The 15,452-nt window shown below is 59.2% G+C and overlaps 2 protein-coding genes across 6 annotated transcripts; one reads left to right on the top strand and one right to left on the bottom strand.

Annotated features, from left to right (window-relative positions):
• Nucleotides 1–4: 4 nt before the first annotated feature.
• Nucleotides 5–10,392, top strand: PKP3 (plakophilin 3). Of its 2 annotated transcripts, none has more exons than XM_015286253.4 (14): nucleotides 5–74; nucleotides 2,414–2,606; nucleotides 3,357–3,433; nucleotides 4,418–5,139; nucleotides 5,507–5,630; nucleotides 5,771–5,975; nucleotides 6,220–6,394; nucleotides 6,657–6,774; nucleotides 7,067–7,234; nucleotides 7,572–7,757; nucleotides 7,958–8,111; nucleotides 8,528–8,720; nucleotides 8,934–9,021; nucleotides 9,377–10,392. In XM_015286253.4, the coding sequence occupies exons 1-14, from the start codon at nucleotides 36–38 to the stop codon at nucleotides 9,410–9,412; spliced, it is 2,478 nt and encodes an 825-aa protein (XP_015141739.2). In that variant the 5' UTR covers nucleotides 5–35; the 3' UTR covers nucleotides 9,413–10,392. The 2 variants fall into 2 exon arrangements, with proteins under 2 accessions (XP_015141739.2, XP_015141740.1); XM_015286254.4 differs by having other exon boundaries at nucleotides 5–1,496.
• Nucleotides 10,393–10,487: 95 nt separating this feature from the next.
• Nucleotides 10,488–15,275, bottom strand: SIGIRR (single Ig and TIR domain containing). 4 transcript variants are annotated; one of them, NM_001199542.2, is made up of 10 exons: nucleotides 15,198–15,275; nucleotides 13,708–13,838; nucleotides 12,952–13,138; nucleotides 12,745–12,875; nucleotides 12,403–12,543; nucleotides 12,155–12,298; nucleotides 11,938–12,040; nucleotides 11,705–11,855; nucleotides 11,185–11,359; nucleotides 10,488–11,089 (listed from the first exon to the last, which is right to left on the bottom strand). In NM_001199542.2, the coding sequence occupies exons 2-10, from the start codon at nucleotides 13,712–13,714 to the stop codon at nucleotides 10,887–10,889; spliced, it is 1,242 nt and encodes a 413-aa protein (NP_001186471.2). In that variant the 5' UTR covers nucleotides 13,715–13,838; nucleotides 15,198–15,275; the 3' UTR covers nucleotides 10,488–10,886. The 4 variants fall into 4 exon arrangements, with proteins under 4 accessions (NP_001186471.2, XP_025006420.2, XP_025006423.2 ...); XM_025150652.3 differs by having other exon boundaries at nucleotides 11,179–11,359; nucleotides 12,952–13,181; nucleotides 15,198–15,262; XM_025150655.3 differs by having other exon boundaries at nucleotides 12,952–13,181; nucleotides 15,198–15,262.
• Between the last annotated feature and the right edge of the window lie 177 nt (nucleotides 15,276–15,452).

Here is a 15,452-nt window from a genome sequence, read left to right as displayed (position 1 = left end):
CCCTGACAGCACCCAGGGGTGCACCCAGCCAGAGGATGCTGCAGGGCACCGGCCCTGTGGGGCCACCCAACAAGGTAAGTGTCTCGCGGACGTGGCTGTCCCCAGAGCAGGTTGACATCATGCCAGGGGATGCGGATGCCATTGGGAAACTGATGGAGTCATCCATCAGCTGTGCGCTCCCGTCCAGCTCTGGCCAGGCAGTGTTTTTGACCCCTCCCCAGTGTCCTCGTGCCTCTGTTTCCCTGCTGTGCATGGGACAGTCTGGGCACATGTGCTGCTGTGTTGTTGGCCACTCCCTGTTCCTGGTGGCACCGGTGGCCACAGGACTTGCTGTTCGAGACAGGCAGTGGGGCTTTGGGGACAACAAGCATTGGTGTATTGTGGAGGCCATGGTGCTGGCCACCCTATAGAGGGGAGTGCCTTTAGGGCGCAATTCATGGTGCGTCCATGCTGAGTTTATTCATCTCTGCATCTCCGAGTGTGGTCGCATCTCCTCAATTTTGCTCCAAATGGGGGTTTTGTAGCAAATTACTGTACTTGATTGTTTTTTTTTTTTTTTTAAGCATCCAATCCAAAGCCTTTTGCAGGGCTACAGAGCCCTGGCTCCCTGCTTTGGGGACGTAGGGATGTACCTGGGGGTATCCCCCCACCCCTCAGAGCCTGGCACGTGGCCATGAGCGAGCAGCAACACGTATGGGGAGTGAACCTCCTGCTTCGAGGGGGGGGGAATATGATTCATGCAGGCTGGGAGTGCCCTGCTGAGCACTGCCAAGTGCGGTGCACCCGTGTGGGTGGCACGGAGCTGGGAATGGTCCCCTTAGGGCTGTAGACCCCAAAAAGAATTGGCTGTGACCCCCACCCCAAACCCTTGGAAGCTCCCCAGAGAGAGATGGGGAGGGTCTGGGGGTCATAGGTCCCCAGGCACAATGGGGTTAGCCACCAAGATCGGGGGGCCTCATCACTGCAGGGAACAGATCCCTGTCCTTGGAACGCTCTCCTGTCCCACATCAATCTGCTCCTGCTGACACAGGCACATTCCCACATTCCTCATCGCTCTTTCCTCTCTCCCCTCCTACCAAAGGACAAAAGCCATCCTGAGCTGTCAGCGCCCGGTGTTGCAAGCCTGAGCCAGCTCACTGGCTGCCAAACCCCAAAATGCTTCTGCCAGGCGGGGCCAAAGCAGTGACGCTGAGTCCCGAAGCCACCACGGGCGCTGACGTTCCCATTCCCCCCCCCCTGCTGTAAGGCTGAGAACATACACAACTTGTGTCAGGAGCGTGTGGCTCCCTCCAAGAATTCGAGCAGGGGGAAAGCAGTGGAACAAAGCCGCTGGGGATTTTGGGAGCAGGCGTGCCCCACAAGCTGGGGTTGGTTGGGGTGGCTGGGCGGGTGGGGCGAGCCTAATTAGTACCTGTGCGCGGCAGCGGCTGAGTCACCCCGCATTCATTGCCTCTGTGCTCAGAGCCACTAGCCCGGCGGCACTCAGCTGCCCCATGGTTTTACTTTTTTTTTTTTATTGTTTTTTTTTTTTTTTTTTGGTAATTCCCAACTGATTTGGAAAGCAAAGCAGGGAGGGCCCGGCCGCTGTGCTCTAACAGTGGTGGTGGGCTCTTGTAGGACGTGGCGTAGGGCTTCATCAGGGAGACTTCCTGGTGTTGGCTGTGGGTCCCTTGGAGGTCCAGGGCTCGCCGTGGGGCTGCCCGGGGCTCTAGGGGTCAATGGGCAGCGTGCCTGGGGCTCCAGGGCTCTCCTGGGTGGCCACGTGGAGGGGTGTGGGGCTTTCCAAGGAGGGCTGGGGTCTACAGCTGGCCGGTGAGGCCATGTGGGGGTCTGGGGGAGGTTGTTGATGCCCGTGGCTCGCTAGGGGTCAATGTGGAGGCTGTGTGGGGCTCTGGGACTCAGCGAGGAGGCTGCCTGGGATCTAGGGCTGGCTGGTGGAGGGCTGGGGGTCAACGTGAAGGCTGCACGGGGGTCTGGGTGTTCATGTGTAGGTTGAGCCGGGGGCAGGCTGGCGGGAGAGGCCACGCGGTGGTCCAGAGGTCAACTTGGAGGCCACACGTAGGCCTGGGGCTTTTGTGTCCTTTGGCCTCTTGGGGGTCCACGGGGGAGCCTGCCCAGGCAGTCCGTTCAGCTCTCATCACTGTGGCTGTGGGCACGTCCTCCTCCTCTGCCTGTGGGCACCCTGGGGGGGCTCCTTTGGCCTCGGGGGCCCACGTTGCCCCCGTCTCTGCTCAGGTGGCCGCGGCACTGAGGCGTGGCGGCGGCGGGGCGGGCCGGGTGCCTCCCTACAGCTCAGGGAAGGCCCCGCCGCCGTCACAGCCGCACACACCTGCACAGGGCGGCCGCGCTCGCCTCGGCCCCGCTCGCCGCCGCCATGCAGGAGACTAACGCCTTCTTGCTGTCGGCCCTGCAGCCCGAGGCCGGCGTCTGCTCGCTGGCTCTGCCCTCGGACCGCCAGCTGGACGGTCGCGGCCGAGAGGCGGCCGAGGCCCAGCGGCTGCGCAGCGCTCGTGTCCAGGAGCAGGTCCGCATCCGCATGATGCTGCGGGGGCAGGCGGCCGCCCCACGCCCCGAGACCGTCGCGCTTGACCCGGTGGACGGCAGAGGTGGGAGACCGCGGGGTGGCTTTCTGCGGGCGGGGGGTTCCCCTCTTCCTTTGACCCTTACAGGGGATTCACGCCTCAGAGCGGCATGGCTCCAGCCTGGCTTGGTTGTCCCCAAGCCTCAGTTTGCTCCATGAGGGTACTGGGACCCCATGCCCCGCTCTGGGCCGCTCTCAGCAGCTCCTTCCCTGGGCTCTCGGCGCTGTCTCGCCTTGCTGGCCGGGCTCCAAATGCCTCCATTTAACGTCTGAGCTCATGGCCTCCGCCCTGCTGCTTCGCCCCATTGCGCCTCGGGCTGCACCCCAGTGACGGGAGAGCCCCCCGGCACCCTGCGCCCTGTTTGTCCCAACCTGGACGTCCCCGTCCTTGGCTGTCCCTGCTCTGGCGTCACCCAGGTCACAGCCACCCAGTGGGACCAGGACATGACTAAGCCTTGCAGCAGAGCATGGCCAGCCCCCTGAGCCCCCATCCCAGCCGAGTAAGGCCAAGGGGAGCCGTGCTGAGCTGCCGTGTCCCCACCAAGGTAGCAGTTACTGCTCTCACTGTTGGGGCATCTTGAAAGGTGGAAAGGCCGTGGGAGGTGTGCTGCCTCCTCCGCAGCCTCTTCCTGCACCCCGTGGCTGGAAGGCAGGCACTTCTCCAGCCCCCTGGCTCTCAGCCCCCTAGCCACCCCTCCGAGGGCAGCAGGGTGGGAGGCAGTGTTGGTCCCAGCTTGCTCAGACCAGTGCGTTATCTCCCATCTCCATCCTGCAGGAGGTCCATATGGCACGACCGTGCGCTCCTCCTTTAGCTCCCGCTCCCAGACCAATGGCTTGGACTCCAAAGGCTCGGTATGTCTGAACCAAGCACACATCTTTGTGCTAGATGGGGATGGCTTAGACAGCTTGGTGTTGACAGACAGCTTAGTGTTGACCTACCTGAGGGTAGGAGGGCCCTATAGATATATCTGGAAAGGCTGGATCAGTGGGCTGAGGCCAATGGGATGAAGTTCAGCAAGACCAAGTGCTGGGTCCTGTGCTTCAGTGACAGCGACCCCGGGCAGCACTTCAGGCTTGGGGCAGAGTGGAAAGTTGCGTGGGAGAAAAGCACCTGGGATTTAGTTGACAGTGGCTGCATGTGAGCCAGCAATGTGCCCAGGTGGCCAAGAAAGCCAACGGCACTCTAGTTTGTATCAGTAATAGCACAGCCAGCAGGAGCAGGAGGTGATTGTCCCCTTGTACTCGGTTCTGGTGAGGTCTCACCTTGAGTATTGTGTTGGGTGTCGGGCCCCTCACTACAAGAAGCACATAGAGGCCCTGGAGCATGTCTGAGAAGGGCAATGAATCTGGTGAGGGGTCTGGAGCGCAAGTCTTATGAGGGAGCTGGGATGGTTCAGTCTGGAGAAGAAGATGCTCTACAACTGCCTGACAGGAGGTTGTGGCAAGGTGGGGATTGGCCTCTTCTTCACGGTACAGGGATACGATGAGAGTTGATGGGCTCAAGTTGCACCAGGGGAGGTTCAGCTTGGACATTAGGTTAAATTCCTATGGAAGAGCAGTGAGGCACTGGCACAGGCTGCCCAGGGAAGTGGTAGAGTTACCATCCCTGGAGGTGTTCAAGAACTGTGGAGATGTGGCACTGAGGGATGTGGTCAGTGGGCACGGTCGGGGGTGGGTTGGGGTTAGATGTGGTCTTAGAGGTCTTCTCCAACCATAATGATTCTATGATTAGACAGCACCAATGAGGCTTTTGGCTCTGTCCTTTCCTTTTCCTGTGGTGAGGATGGAGAAATGTCCATGTGGTTACCCTCCCTTAACCCCATGCTTCCCCCCTAGCTGTACCAATCCATGGCCAAGAAAGATTTTGGCACTCTCAAGGGCAGCAGCTGGTCCTCGCGGTCGGCTGTGGACCTCACGCCACACAAGCGGATGGCAACTGTCAGCAACGGGGGGATGCCGAAGGGCCGGAGCTACGGTGTGGGCTATGCCATGTCGCAGGCTGCCAACACCTCCCCACGGCCCAGCTCCTTCCACGAGCGCAACTACCGGGCCCGGCAGAGCTTTGACACGCTGTCGCTGCGCTCCCTGCGGCTGGGTGATGGGCCACTGCCTCCCAGCGCTGCAGATGACCGCTACAGTATCATCTCGGAGCAGCTGGACCCCATGGGGCACCGGTCCCTCTACAAAAACCAGGGCAACGGTGGCTTCAGCCGCTCGTACACCTTCGAGAGGCAGATGAGCACTGGTTCCAACGCAAAGAGCTCCGACTGGTTGGATGGCGGAGAGGTGCCCCAGAGCCGCACCATTCGGGCGCCAGCCATGCGCACGCTCCAGCGCTTCCAGAGCAACAACCGCTCGCGGCTCAGCACCAGCTCCTTTGGCAGTATCCAGCCGTCCTCACAGGCGGCTCTTGGGAGTTCCTACATGGGCATGGTGGAGCACAGCTCCCGTGCGCCCTCCGTGCGCAGCCTGGCTGAGTCCAGCCACCACCTCCAGGATCAGCGTGCCATGGATATGTACAACGGGCACAGCACGCTGCTCACCCAGCAGTCAGGAGGGTGAGTGCCAACCAGCCTAGTCGCTTGTCCTCATGAGTCACTTGGCTGATTTAGAGCTAAACTCCCTAGTTCTTGCTTGGCTGAAAGGGAAGGAGGAGAAGTGAGGTGGTTGGCATAATTTGGCCTCACCGTCATGGAGTGTGGTGTGAGTTCACCTTTAAGTGTGTCATGCATATGCTCTTAGGTCCTAACATAAAACCATCCTAAGATGTAGAGGTGGGAAGGTGCTTGCTAAGCCAGGAGGAGCGTGATGGGGAGGGACGTGGGTTGGCACATCTCTGAAATGTGGGATGCGGTGGGGAGCAGAGATGGAAGACCCTTGGGGCTGCCTTTAATGGGCTCTTCCTCATCTGCCTGTGGCTTCCAGGTTTGACGACATTGACCTGCCCTCAGCGGTGAAATACCTGATAGCCAGTGACCCCAACCTACAAGTCCTGGGTGCTGCCTACCTCCAGCACAAATGCTACAGTGACAGTAATGCCAAGAAGCAGGTGGGCACCAGAGGGGGGAGGGTCTCCTGAGCCCCTCCGGTATGGTGGGGCACACCTGGGAGGATGGAGGAAATGGAGGGAGCCTCAGATTCCCTGGGAAGTTGTCTTGGCCTCTCCACCCAACCTGTTTCCCATTGTAGGCTCGCAGCCTCCAGGCCATGCCCAAGCTGGTGAAGCTCTTTAACAGCCCTAACCAGGAGGTGCAGCGCCATGCAACAGGTGCCATGCGCAACCTCATCTACGACAATGCTGAGAACAAGCTGGCGCTGGTGGAGGAGAACGGCATCTATGAGCTCATGAGGACACTGCGGGAGTCCGATGATGAGCTCCGCAAGAATGTCACAGGTCAGAGATGGTCACAGGGTTGGACTGGGGTCCTCCTCCCACTGAGGTGGCATCTGGTTTCCCCAGCCTGTGAGTAAGGCCAGGGTGATACTGCGTGAGGACAACTCTGTGTTGTCAACACACACCTGGGTGGTGCCCCCAGCCATGAGCTGCCTCATAGCTGTGAGTGGCCAGCGTGAGGTGGGCCACGGTGGACATGCTCTCTAACTGTCCCCAGGGCTGAGGATCCCTTTCTTCCATACAGGGATCCTATGGAATCTTTCCTCCAGTGACAACCTGAAAGATCGCTTGGCTCGAGACACACTGGAGCAGCTCACGGACCTGGTCCTGGTCCCCCTCTCTGGCCTGGGTGGCTCTGGTGTCATCCAGCAGAACCCCTCCGAGGCAGAGATCTTCTACAACTCCACAGGCTTCCTCAGGTACCTGCTCTGGACCAGCCTCAGTCCTACTGCGGATAAACATTTAGAGGGGAGAAAGCACCGCCTGTACTGCCAATCTAGGGAGCAAGGTTGTGAGAGCTTGTTTTTGAGGTCCCCATTCCTTGCAGTGCTTGTGCATCAAGGCAAAGTTTTGTCAACCCCATGGGACAAGCATTAGTTGCCCTCACTGCTGTAGTGGGGCACAACGATGGAGTGGCCGTGGTGCCACTTCTCGCTGTGATGGACCCTTTTCCCCGTGCAGAAATCTGAGCTCTGCGAGCCAGCAGACCCGGCAGAAGATGCGTGAGTGCCATGGGCTGGTGGATGCCATGATCCACTACGTTAACAGCTCCCTAGAAGTGGGGAAGTCAGAAGATAAGGTGAGCCTTGAGATTTGCTCTCCTCGGTGGGCTTGGGGCTTCAGTGCCCTCAGATGGGGTGTTACTCACTCCCTTGTGTCCCCTGGGGTCACCAGACATCCTTCACAAAGTGGGGAAAACGAAGCTGGATCTGTCCAAGCTTACTGAGCATAGTGGGGTACTGTCAGTGGCGGTGCCACAGATGTGACTTTGAACATGGAGCCCAAGTGGAACTCCGTGGGAATGGGCCCTGGAGGGTGTGCCAACTCACCAGGACTGACTGCTGCACTTCGTGTCCTATTTCTTTCCCCAGAGCGTGGAGAATGCTGTCTGTGTCCTGCGCAACCTCTCCTACCGCCTCTACGATGAAATGCCCCCCTCCTCCCTCCAGCGCCTGGAGGGCCACCGTAGGAACAACGGTGGAACCATGACAGGGGAGCTGGTGGGATGCTTCAGCCCCCAGAGCAAGAAGGCTCGAGAGGTCAGCAGGTGGTGGTGGGGGACCGTGGCATTTTTGTGCTGTGACAGCTGCATCACCTGGGGTGTGGAAGCATGGGAAAGCAGCTGGTGAAACGTGGTGATTGTGTGTGGAGGTGGACACCAGCCTTGGCTGCTGGGTGGGACACGTGGGTGAACTCAGAAGGTGAATCAGGTGCTACCTGCATGTAGCAATGGGTGCAAACCCCCCCACGCTGAGGGGAGTGACACAGCTGGGTTGACGTGTCCACTTCTTGCCAAGCTGGAGGTGCCCACAGCAAGAGGACGACACAGAGGGACTGTTCTCTCTGGGTCTGACGCTGCTCCCCTTGTCCCCGCAGCACTATCTGAATGCAGACATCGTCACTTTCACGGAGGTGTCCAAGGACCCCAAGGGCATGGAGTGGCTCTGGAACCCACAGATTGTGGGCATCTACAACCGGCTGCTGCAGCGCTGCGAGCTCAACAAGCACACCACCGAGGCGGCCTCGGGTGCCTTGCAGAACATCACTGCTGGGGATCGTAGGGTGAGGACACAGGAGGGGAGCGTTCCTTGGGCTTGTCCCATCTTGTCTGGCTGTCGCTGCTGGTCACAGCCCTACCTGGGTGGAGGAACGTGGCCATCACGCTCCTTGCCAGTCAGGTCACCCTGCCACGCTGAGCAAGAGAAGGAGGAGGATGGGGCAAACCAGGTGGGTGCCTCTACTGTGTGTTTTTGCCTCTGCAGTGGGCAGGCGTGCTGAGCCGGCTGGCTTTGGAGCAGGAACGCATCCTGAACCCCGTGCTGGACCGCGTCCGCACCGCTGACCACCACCAGCTGCGCTCCCTGACAGGGCTCATCCGCAACCTGTCCCGCCATGCACGCAACAAGGACGAGATGTGTGAGTGCTGGGGAGGGCAGGGCCGGGGTGGCACAGAGGAGGCCGTTGGGATGCTTTCCATCCTTTTGATCCTCAGTTTGGCCTCCGCTTACCTCCAGGCATGTCTCAGCACCTTCCTGCGTCCATGCTCACAGCTAGACGCACACCTGTGTGGTGTCCTGTCTGTCCCCAGTGACCAAACATCCCTGGCGTGCTCTGCTCTGCCTCCAGCCCCACTGTCTTCCTTGGCTGTGCATCTATTGCCCCAACCCATCTTGCACACTGCTCCTCTCCCATGTGCCACAGAGTCTCAGCATAGAGCTTGAAGCAACCCCTGGTGCTGCCTCACGGGTCCTTGGCTGCGGGGCTCCTCCCTAGGTCACCATGCATCCAATGGGGTTAGCCACTAGACCTGATACGTTACTTTTGCCCTCCAGCCACCAAGGTGGTCAGCCACTTGATTGAGAAGCTGCCAGGGAGCGTCGGGGACAAGGCACCACCTGCTGATGTTATCGTGAACATCATTGCGGTGCTCAACAACCTGGTGGTGGAGAGCCCCATGGCTGCTCGCGACATCGTCTACTTTGATGGCCTCAGGAAGCTCTTCTATGTCAAGAAGAGGAGGGACAGGTGAGAGCTCGCTTGTCTGTTTCTCCATCCCAACCATGGTGTTGCCCATCACCGCAGCCATCTCTTTTCCATCTGGGTGCTTCTCACCACTCCTACTAGAAGCACTTTGACATCAGCCCTCGGACTTTGTGGGGTGGTATCCTTGGGCTGGTGGGTACCATCCCATACTCTGTGGTACCCAAAACATGATTGTATTTTCTCTCCCTACTCCAGCTCAGACAATGAGAAGTCCTCCCGGGCAGCAGCCAGCCTCCTGGGCAACATGTGGCAATACACCAAGCTCCACCGGGACTTCAAGGTGGTACGTACCTCCCTCTGGGGTGGGAGAGCCTATGGAAGAGCCCAAGGGAGTCATGGCTGGGGGCTTCACCCTGGAAATGTGCTCCACCCAAATGCTTCCAGGTGTATGACTTGCCCTGACTCCACACCTTCACTTTATGTAGAAGCTCCCCCAGAGCATCATCCTTATGGTGCCAGGTGCCTAGAGGGATGAGAACACCCATGTGTCCAGAGTGGGCACAGCATGCCAGAGAAGTGTGTGTTTGCATTCCCAGTCCCTACCTCCTGGCAAGGTGTGGCCATAGGTGTCCTCAAGCAGGGGCAGTGACAGCACCAAGGCCCCCCCACTGGGTGACAGGTGTCTTGCTTTCTTGCAGAAGGGGTACCGGAAGGAGGACTTCCTCAGCCTGTAAGAACAGCCCCAGGGAGAAGGGACTGTACAGCCCTCGGTCTCCCCTCCGGGACGCGCCTTGCTGCCTCCTGTGACCCCGGAGAAGCCGCTCACCGCAGGACTCCTGCTCTGTAGCGTAGTCCCCCCTGCTCCTCATGTCTCTTGCACCTACCCCCTGCTGCTGGGCACCCCGTCTCTGGGCTGGGGATGCAGGGGCTAAAAATGTGTCGTCGTCGTCGTCCCCCCCCCACCATTTTTGCACCACTTCACGCTTGGCAGAGGGGCAGGAAGCTCTGGGGGATGCTTTTGGGGGTGTCCCTATCCCAGCTGCTCCCAGAATCTCATTGTGCTGGGCTGTGCCCTGCATGGGGATGGGGCTTTGTAGAGCATGGGGGGGGGGCATCCGTGATGGCCACTGGTGTCTCCCCGAAGTTTTAAGGGGCTATCCTTGACTGCAAGGAGCCAGAAGCAGCATCAGTGCCCACTTTGCAGCAAGGACCCCATAGCTGCTCTGTTAAGGACCTGGGGCTGTTCAGGGCCAGTGCTGCGTAAGCAAGATCCAGGCAGGGCCAGCTAGCTTGTGTTTGCTGGGTGGCGTCTCCCCGCGGGGTGGGGAGATGCCCTCAGTGCCCGGTGCAGGTGGGGCCAGCACGAGTTCAAAGCTCAGCCAGCAGAGGCAGAGGGTTGGGGTGCATGGGAGGCTGTGGGTCGCTTGGGTCTGCCAGTGGGGTTTGGGACTGGGGAGGGAGACCCTGTGCTTGGGTGTGCCCCATCTGGGAAATGGGGTAGAGTAGGTACAACAGGGGCTGGGAAGTCAGTGGGGGGGGAGGGTGGGGGAAGGCGGCGAGGGGGAAGAGTGAGCAGTGTGGCCACAAGAAACCTCCCCCATACTGGCTATGACATGTTGGGACCCTCTGGGGATGGGGCAGTGCATTTGTCCCACCAGCTCTCCATGTAGAGGCTGTGCACTGTGTATCCCCCAAATAAAGACCTTGAACAATATCCCTGTGCTTGGCAAGCACCTGTGGACACTGCCTCACCACTCGCTGTGGAATCCTCCAGTGTCACCTGTGTCCCTGCAAATGGACGAGACCCACTGGAACAGCAGCATTTTATTGCCACCAGGATTTCTGGGGGGGAAAGGGTGATGCTGCCTCGAGCAAGTAGGGTAGGGAAGTGAGGGGCAAAGGAATGTGGGCGCATGCTACATCTCCAAGGGCATCACCAATCCCAGTGTTTGTCCAGTAGGCAGGAAAAATGTCCCTTCTACCCAGGGTAAGGGAGGAAGACCTACCGCCCAAGGGTGCCCTGGTACTGTGGACAGGAATGTCCCCCCATGATGGCTTTCCACCATGAAGCATGTCGCTAGGAGCCAGCTCCTCTCCTCCCAGCTTCAGTTCTTCACTGTGCCTGGGATCCTGGAACCGTGACCAGAGTCTGTGCAGTCCCACAGAATGTGGGGATGCTGAGATTCAGCAGCTTGGCTGTGGCTCTGCTCAGATGTCATCTTCTGTCACCAGGCAGTAGAAGTCTGTGCGGGCGCCGTAGTTGCGTGAGCCCAGGTCAGAGATGTCAATCTCAGATCTGTGGCTGTCCTTCAGCTGCGTGTCTTCCACTGTGCCGGTGGCCAAAGCTGTGGGCCCCCCGGGGCCACTGATGCGGGGAGGAAGGGGACTTCTGAAAGCACATCCACGGAGGCCTGGAAGGAGCAGAGAGGGGTCAAGTGTTGGGGAAAGGGTCAACCCGACCTTCCTACCCAACCCAGGAGAGGAGGTGGGTGACAAGAACCTGTACCCAGGTCTCCATCTGGATGGGGGTCCCCCCGGCTGTCCAAGTAGCTGCTGTGCAGGATGAGCATGGGGTCCTTGTCCTCCTGTAGCTGGGTCTGTGGGTCCCCCATGGTCCGCCGGAAGGCTACCTTGCGTGGCAGGGCCAGGCACAGCTCCTTCCAGAAGTCTGACGATGGGGTCTGCATGGGGTGAGAAGGAGATGAGCTGCGCTGGGCTGGAGAACAGCCCTGCCCAGTCCTGCACGGGGCTGGATAAGGCTCCTCCTGCAGCTGGGAGCTCAGCCAAGGTGAGGGCTGTGCTCTACCATGGCAGCATGCCCGCACCGCGGCGAAGAAACCAGCCTGACCTGCTGGAGAGCTGCAGCTCCCAGCCTGGCCCTACAGTGTGAGCTGTGCTGCCCTGGTTTCCTTGGCCAGGGGACACCCTGGAGTAGGGCTCCTTCCTTCACGTTTGGGACGTGAGCATGCAGATCTGGAGCCTGATATGAAATTGGGCACCAGGGTTGGACCCCGCTCAGCCCTTACCATGGAGCCTGCTCGCCAAACCAGCAAGGTCACAGCGCTCCTGTGTTGCTTCAGCAGGCTGATGGCAGGGTGTGTGATCTCCCGGTACTGGCTCTCAAAGACGATGAAGATGGGTTTCTTGGAAAGCTCCAGCAACCTCCAGAGCCCTTCCCTGTGAGACAGGCATGGGGTGCGAGATGAGGAGCTGACAGCCCCTCTCTCCCAGAGGCAGGCAGGCAGGAGTGGGCTCATACCTAAAGCTGCTGTTGCACCAGTCCTGCTCCAGGTACGCCACAGAGAGGACCACAATGAGACGCCGGCACCTGCTCACGTTCATGATGAGGTCTGCTGATGGCTCTGTGCCGGGGAGAGAAAGCATCTTAGCCCCTTGCCCAAGTGTATCCTCTCCCCCTTTTGGGATTCCAGATCCAGGTGATGGCATTGTCCTACTGCCGTAGGGCTGGTGCCTACCAGCATTGGGCATGATGTTCTGCTCATCCAGGTAGAGCTTGTAGCCATAGCGGTTCTCCAGCTGTGGTTTGACAATGAAGTGGACAAACTTTCGGTCATCTGGAGCGGTGGCATGGGACACATAAGCATCGTACAGCTTCCCGTCTGCGTGGTTGGAGAGAAAGGGGGGAGTTAGTGCCAGAGAGGAGCCTGCCCAGGCCCAGGAGTAGCTCATCCTGGGGCCACCCTCTCCTCTGCTCCCTTCTCACCGTTCATCTCCAGCTCGCCGTAGTGGTTCCTGTACCAGAGCAGCACGCTCAGGCGGCATCTGATATAGAGCCCTGCCAGCAGCACCAGGAGGGACAGGACCAACAGGGCAGCCAGCACTGCACTCACGTGCCCTGCAACCTCTGCAGAGATGGAGAAGAGCACAGTGAGCGTGGCTGGTAGCCCCGTATCCAGCTTTCTATGGTTCACACCCCAACATGCAGCCATTCCTCTTTCTCCCGCTTCATGATACCCATGGGGCCACTACTGCCACCCCACGCCAGCACCCTCCTTGGGTTTCCTACACCTGTCCCCACCAGGGCTGGCTCTCAGCGTCTCCCTACCCTCTCTCCGCAGGGTGAAGCTGGCTGTAGCATTGCTGACCCAGCAGGCAAACACCCCAAAATCGGCATTGTGCGTGAGGTTGACCTGCAGGACGGTGGCAAGGAGACGCTCCGAGGCATTTTGACCAAGCCTAGGGAGAGAAGGAGACAATGTGGGCTGGGCAACCCAGAAAGCCAGACGGACGTACCCTGGGGCAGGCTCCTCACCACGTGCTGTCTTGTCTGCTCTCGCTGCCCAGCCACTGCCCATCCTTGGTCCAGGTGGGGACGGGCTCACAGTGCTCACTGATTGCCCAGCGCACGGTGCAGTTCAGCACAACCTGGCTTCCCAGGGCCAGCTCCAGCGTCTCATTGGCAGCCGGGGCAACGATTTCAGGAGGTACACTGCAAAACTCTGGAGGCATAGGTGGAAGGGGAAACCATCAGGCATCCAGCTTCTGGCAGTGGGGAATCATAGAACTGGTTGAATCATTAAGGTTGGAAAAGATTTCTAAGATCATCAGCCCACCCCCACCACACTCATTAAACCACGTCCCTAATTAGAACCAGAGTCATTAAGGCTGGAAAAGACCTGTATGATCATTGAGTCCAACCCCTGCCCACCACCACCATACCCACTAAACCACGTCCTCCGGTGCCACATCACAGTTCTTGGACATCTCCAGGGATGGTGACCCCACCACCTCCCTGGGCAGCCTGTGCCAACTGCCTCACCGTTCTTTCCAAGAACAATTTTTCCCTACTATTTAACCTGAGGCACAACAGCCCTGCTGCTGTCCTGGCTTCCCCAGAAAAACAAGCTCTGCTGCCAGGGTCTGGTGGGGAGCTGTGCTCTGCAGCAGGCTGGGCCGGTTCTGGGGGCTGGGACCCACCCCAGAGCAGCAAGTGGGACCTCCAACGTGCTTGAGGGCGAGGGGGCCTTTTTGGCTGAAAACACTTGAAACATTGATTTTTGCAGCCTACCTGCCATGGCGTGGTCAGAGGCATTCGGCTACCAGCACTGCAGAAGGAGGGACCCGGTGTCACGTTTTCCAGGAGGACAAAGTCCACCTGCTGCTGCCACGGGGTGGATTGGGGCTGGGACAGAGGAGAAACTGGAATTTGGGTTAGGGTGTTGGGTGAGGCCAAGGTGAAACCACAGCCCCCAGGTCATCCTGGGAGCCACAGTCCTAATGCAGCCGCTCTTTGGATGTGCAACTGGGGACCCTCCTTTGCACTGCTCCCAGCCCAACGTGCCTGCTGAAATTGCTAATTAAACCACGGGGCTTATTTATAGCAGCACAGGCGTCCTATCTTGTGAGCTTTCACACCGAGTGGGTGCAGCGGTCACATTAGGAGGCACAGTGCTGCCCTATGGCTGTGCCCGGGGACCATCCCTGGATGGCATTGCCCCTTAAGAACAGGGGCAGCAGGGAGGACGCCCCGCACCTCGCCAATACATCGCACTGGGAACAAAAGGTGAAGCAGAGCCTCGCTGTGGGATTGGGCTCCTCTGCCCGCAGAGCCCCCACTGTGGGCATTGTGCCTGCTGGGAATAACAAGGACGTCACGATGCTGGTGTTTATGCAAGGCAGCACTACTGTAAACACATCCAGCCAAACTGCTGGGGCCAGGAGGGATAAAATCTGCCCTGGCTGCCTCTTTGCCCCAGAGCTTCTTTGCTCCTGATTGCAAACTGGTTTGGAAATGATGAAACCTGGTTTTCCCCCCAAAGAAACCGTGCCTGTGCTGCGGGTGCTGTGGGGAAGGGGGAGGTCTGCAGCTGGGGATGGAGGTACCTCACCTCCCTTTGGCACAGCAGCCCCAGCTCCGGGCAAAAAGAGGGTCAAGGTACGCAGGGGACGCTTGAGCAGCTGGAAAATAATTGATACCTAAAGCATGAACTGACTTTTTCCATGGCCAAGGATGGAAGAGCAGGGGCTGGAGAGCCCCCCTGCCAGGCTTTTGCATGAGGAACGGGTGGGGGATGCCACAATGGGGTGGTGCGGGTCTTTCCCAGCCTGGTGGGGATGCTCTGGTTGCACTCAGTCCTGGCTCACTCCTTGTTTTGTAATTAGAAAGAAGGAAGTCCCAGCAGGGTGTGGGCTGGCTGGAGAGACCCTCAGCACCTCCCTAGCCATGTGGGGAGGCCACAGCCTTTGGCTCCAGGGCACGAAATGGGTGCCGAAAGGGCAGCTCAGTGCAGGGCTGAAGGAGGAGCACAGGGGATCACACGGCACACTCCCCTTTCCTACATTTTGGGTTGGGGGACAGCCCGGTTTTGTAGTGATCTAAGCATGATAGCCGGACTGTGGTATCCCCCTGGAAGAAAGCCATGGGGAAAGCAAGGCAGGCAGGGAGCACGCAGCAGGGATGGAGGCTAAGCAACAAGGCTTGTGGGGAGAGGGTGAAACCCTACTGACCCCGGCCAAGACACCTCGACGCCGAGTGGGAAGCAATGGAGAGCTGTTTACCTGCAGGAGATTCCTCCAGAGTTCCTGCCAGCCGTCTTCCCCCCGTGCCACTTGAGCTGACTGCCGGACAAATGCTTTTGTTGGGTTTTTCTGTGTGCTTTTTTTTTTTCTTTTTTTAAGTTATCATTCCCTCCTCCCTCCCTCTTTCCCCCCCTCCCCCCGCTTCTTCAGCCCATGCCCTTCACTGGGTTCCCCAATCACTGGGTGCCAGGCCTACAGGAGGGGTTGGCCATCCCTCTTTCCCTCCCACTGCTC

This window comes from Gallus gallus, chromosome 5 (genome assembly GCF_016699485.2).
Source record: "Gallus gallus isolate bGalGal1 chromosome 5, bGalGal1.mat.broiler.GRCg7b, whole genome shotgun sequence".
In the NCBI taxonomy this organism is placed as follows: domain Eukaryota; kingdom Metazoa; phylum Chordata; class Aves; order Galliformes; family Phasianidae; genus Gallus; species Gallus gallus.
Note: the sequence above shows the minus strand (reverse complement) of the source record. Positions and strands in the feature narration are given on the sequence as shown.

What these genes read in the sequence shown, in the direction of transcription:
- PKP3 (XM_015286253.4), top strand. Translation starts at nt 36, where the DNA reads ATGCTGCAGGGCACCGGCCCTGTGGGGCCACCCAACAAG. An exon ending in ACAGTAATGCCAAGAAGCAG is followed by an intron (nt 5,631 to 5,770) that starts GTGGGCACCAGA and finishes TTCCCATTGTAG; the next exon opens with GCTCGCAGCCTCCAGGCCAT. An exon ending in AGAGCAAGAAGGCTCGAGAG is followed by an intron (nt 7,235 to 7,571) that starts GTCAGCAGGTGG and finishes TTGTCCCCGCAG; the next exon opens with CACTATCTGAATGCAGACAT.
- SIGIRR (XM_025150652.3), bottom strand. Translation starts at nt 13,148, where the DNA reads ATGCCTCCAGAGTTTTGCAGTGTACCTCCTGAAATCGTTGCCCCGGCT. An exon ending in TGGTGCAACAGCAGCTTTAG is followed by an intron (nt 11,856 to 11,937) that starts GTATGAGCCCAC and finishes CCTGTCTCACAG; the next exon opens with GGAAGGGCTCTGGAGGTTGC. An exon ending in TTTGGCGAGCAGGCTCCATG is followed by an intron (nt 11,360 to 11,704) that starts GTAAGGGCTGAG and finishes CACCCCATGCAG; the next exon opens with ACCCCATCGTCAGACTTCTG.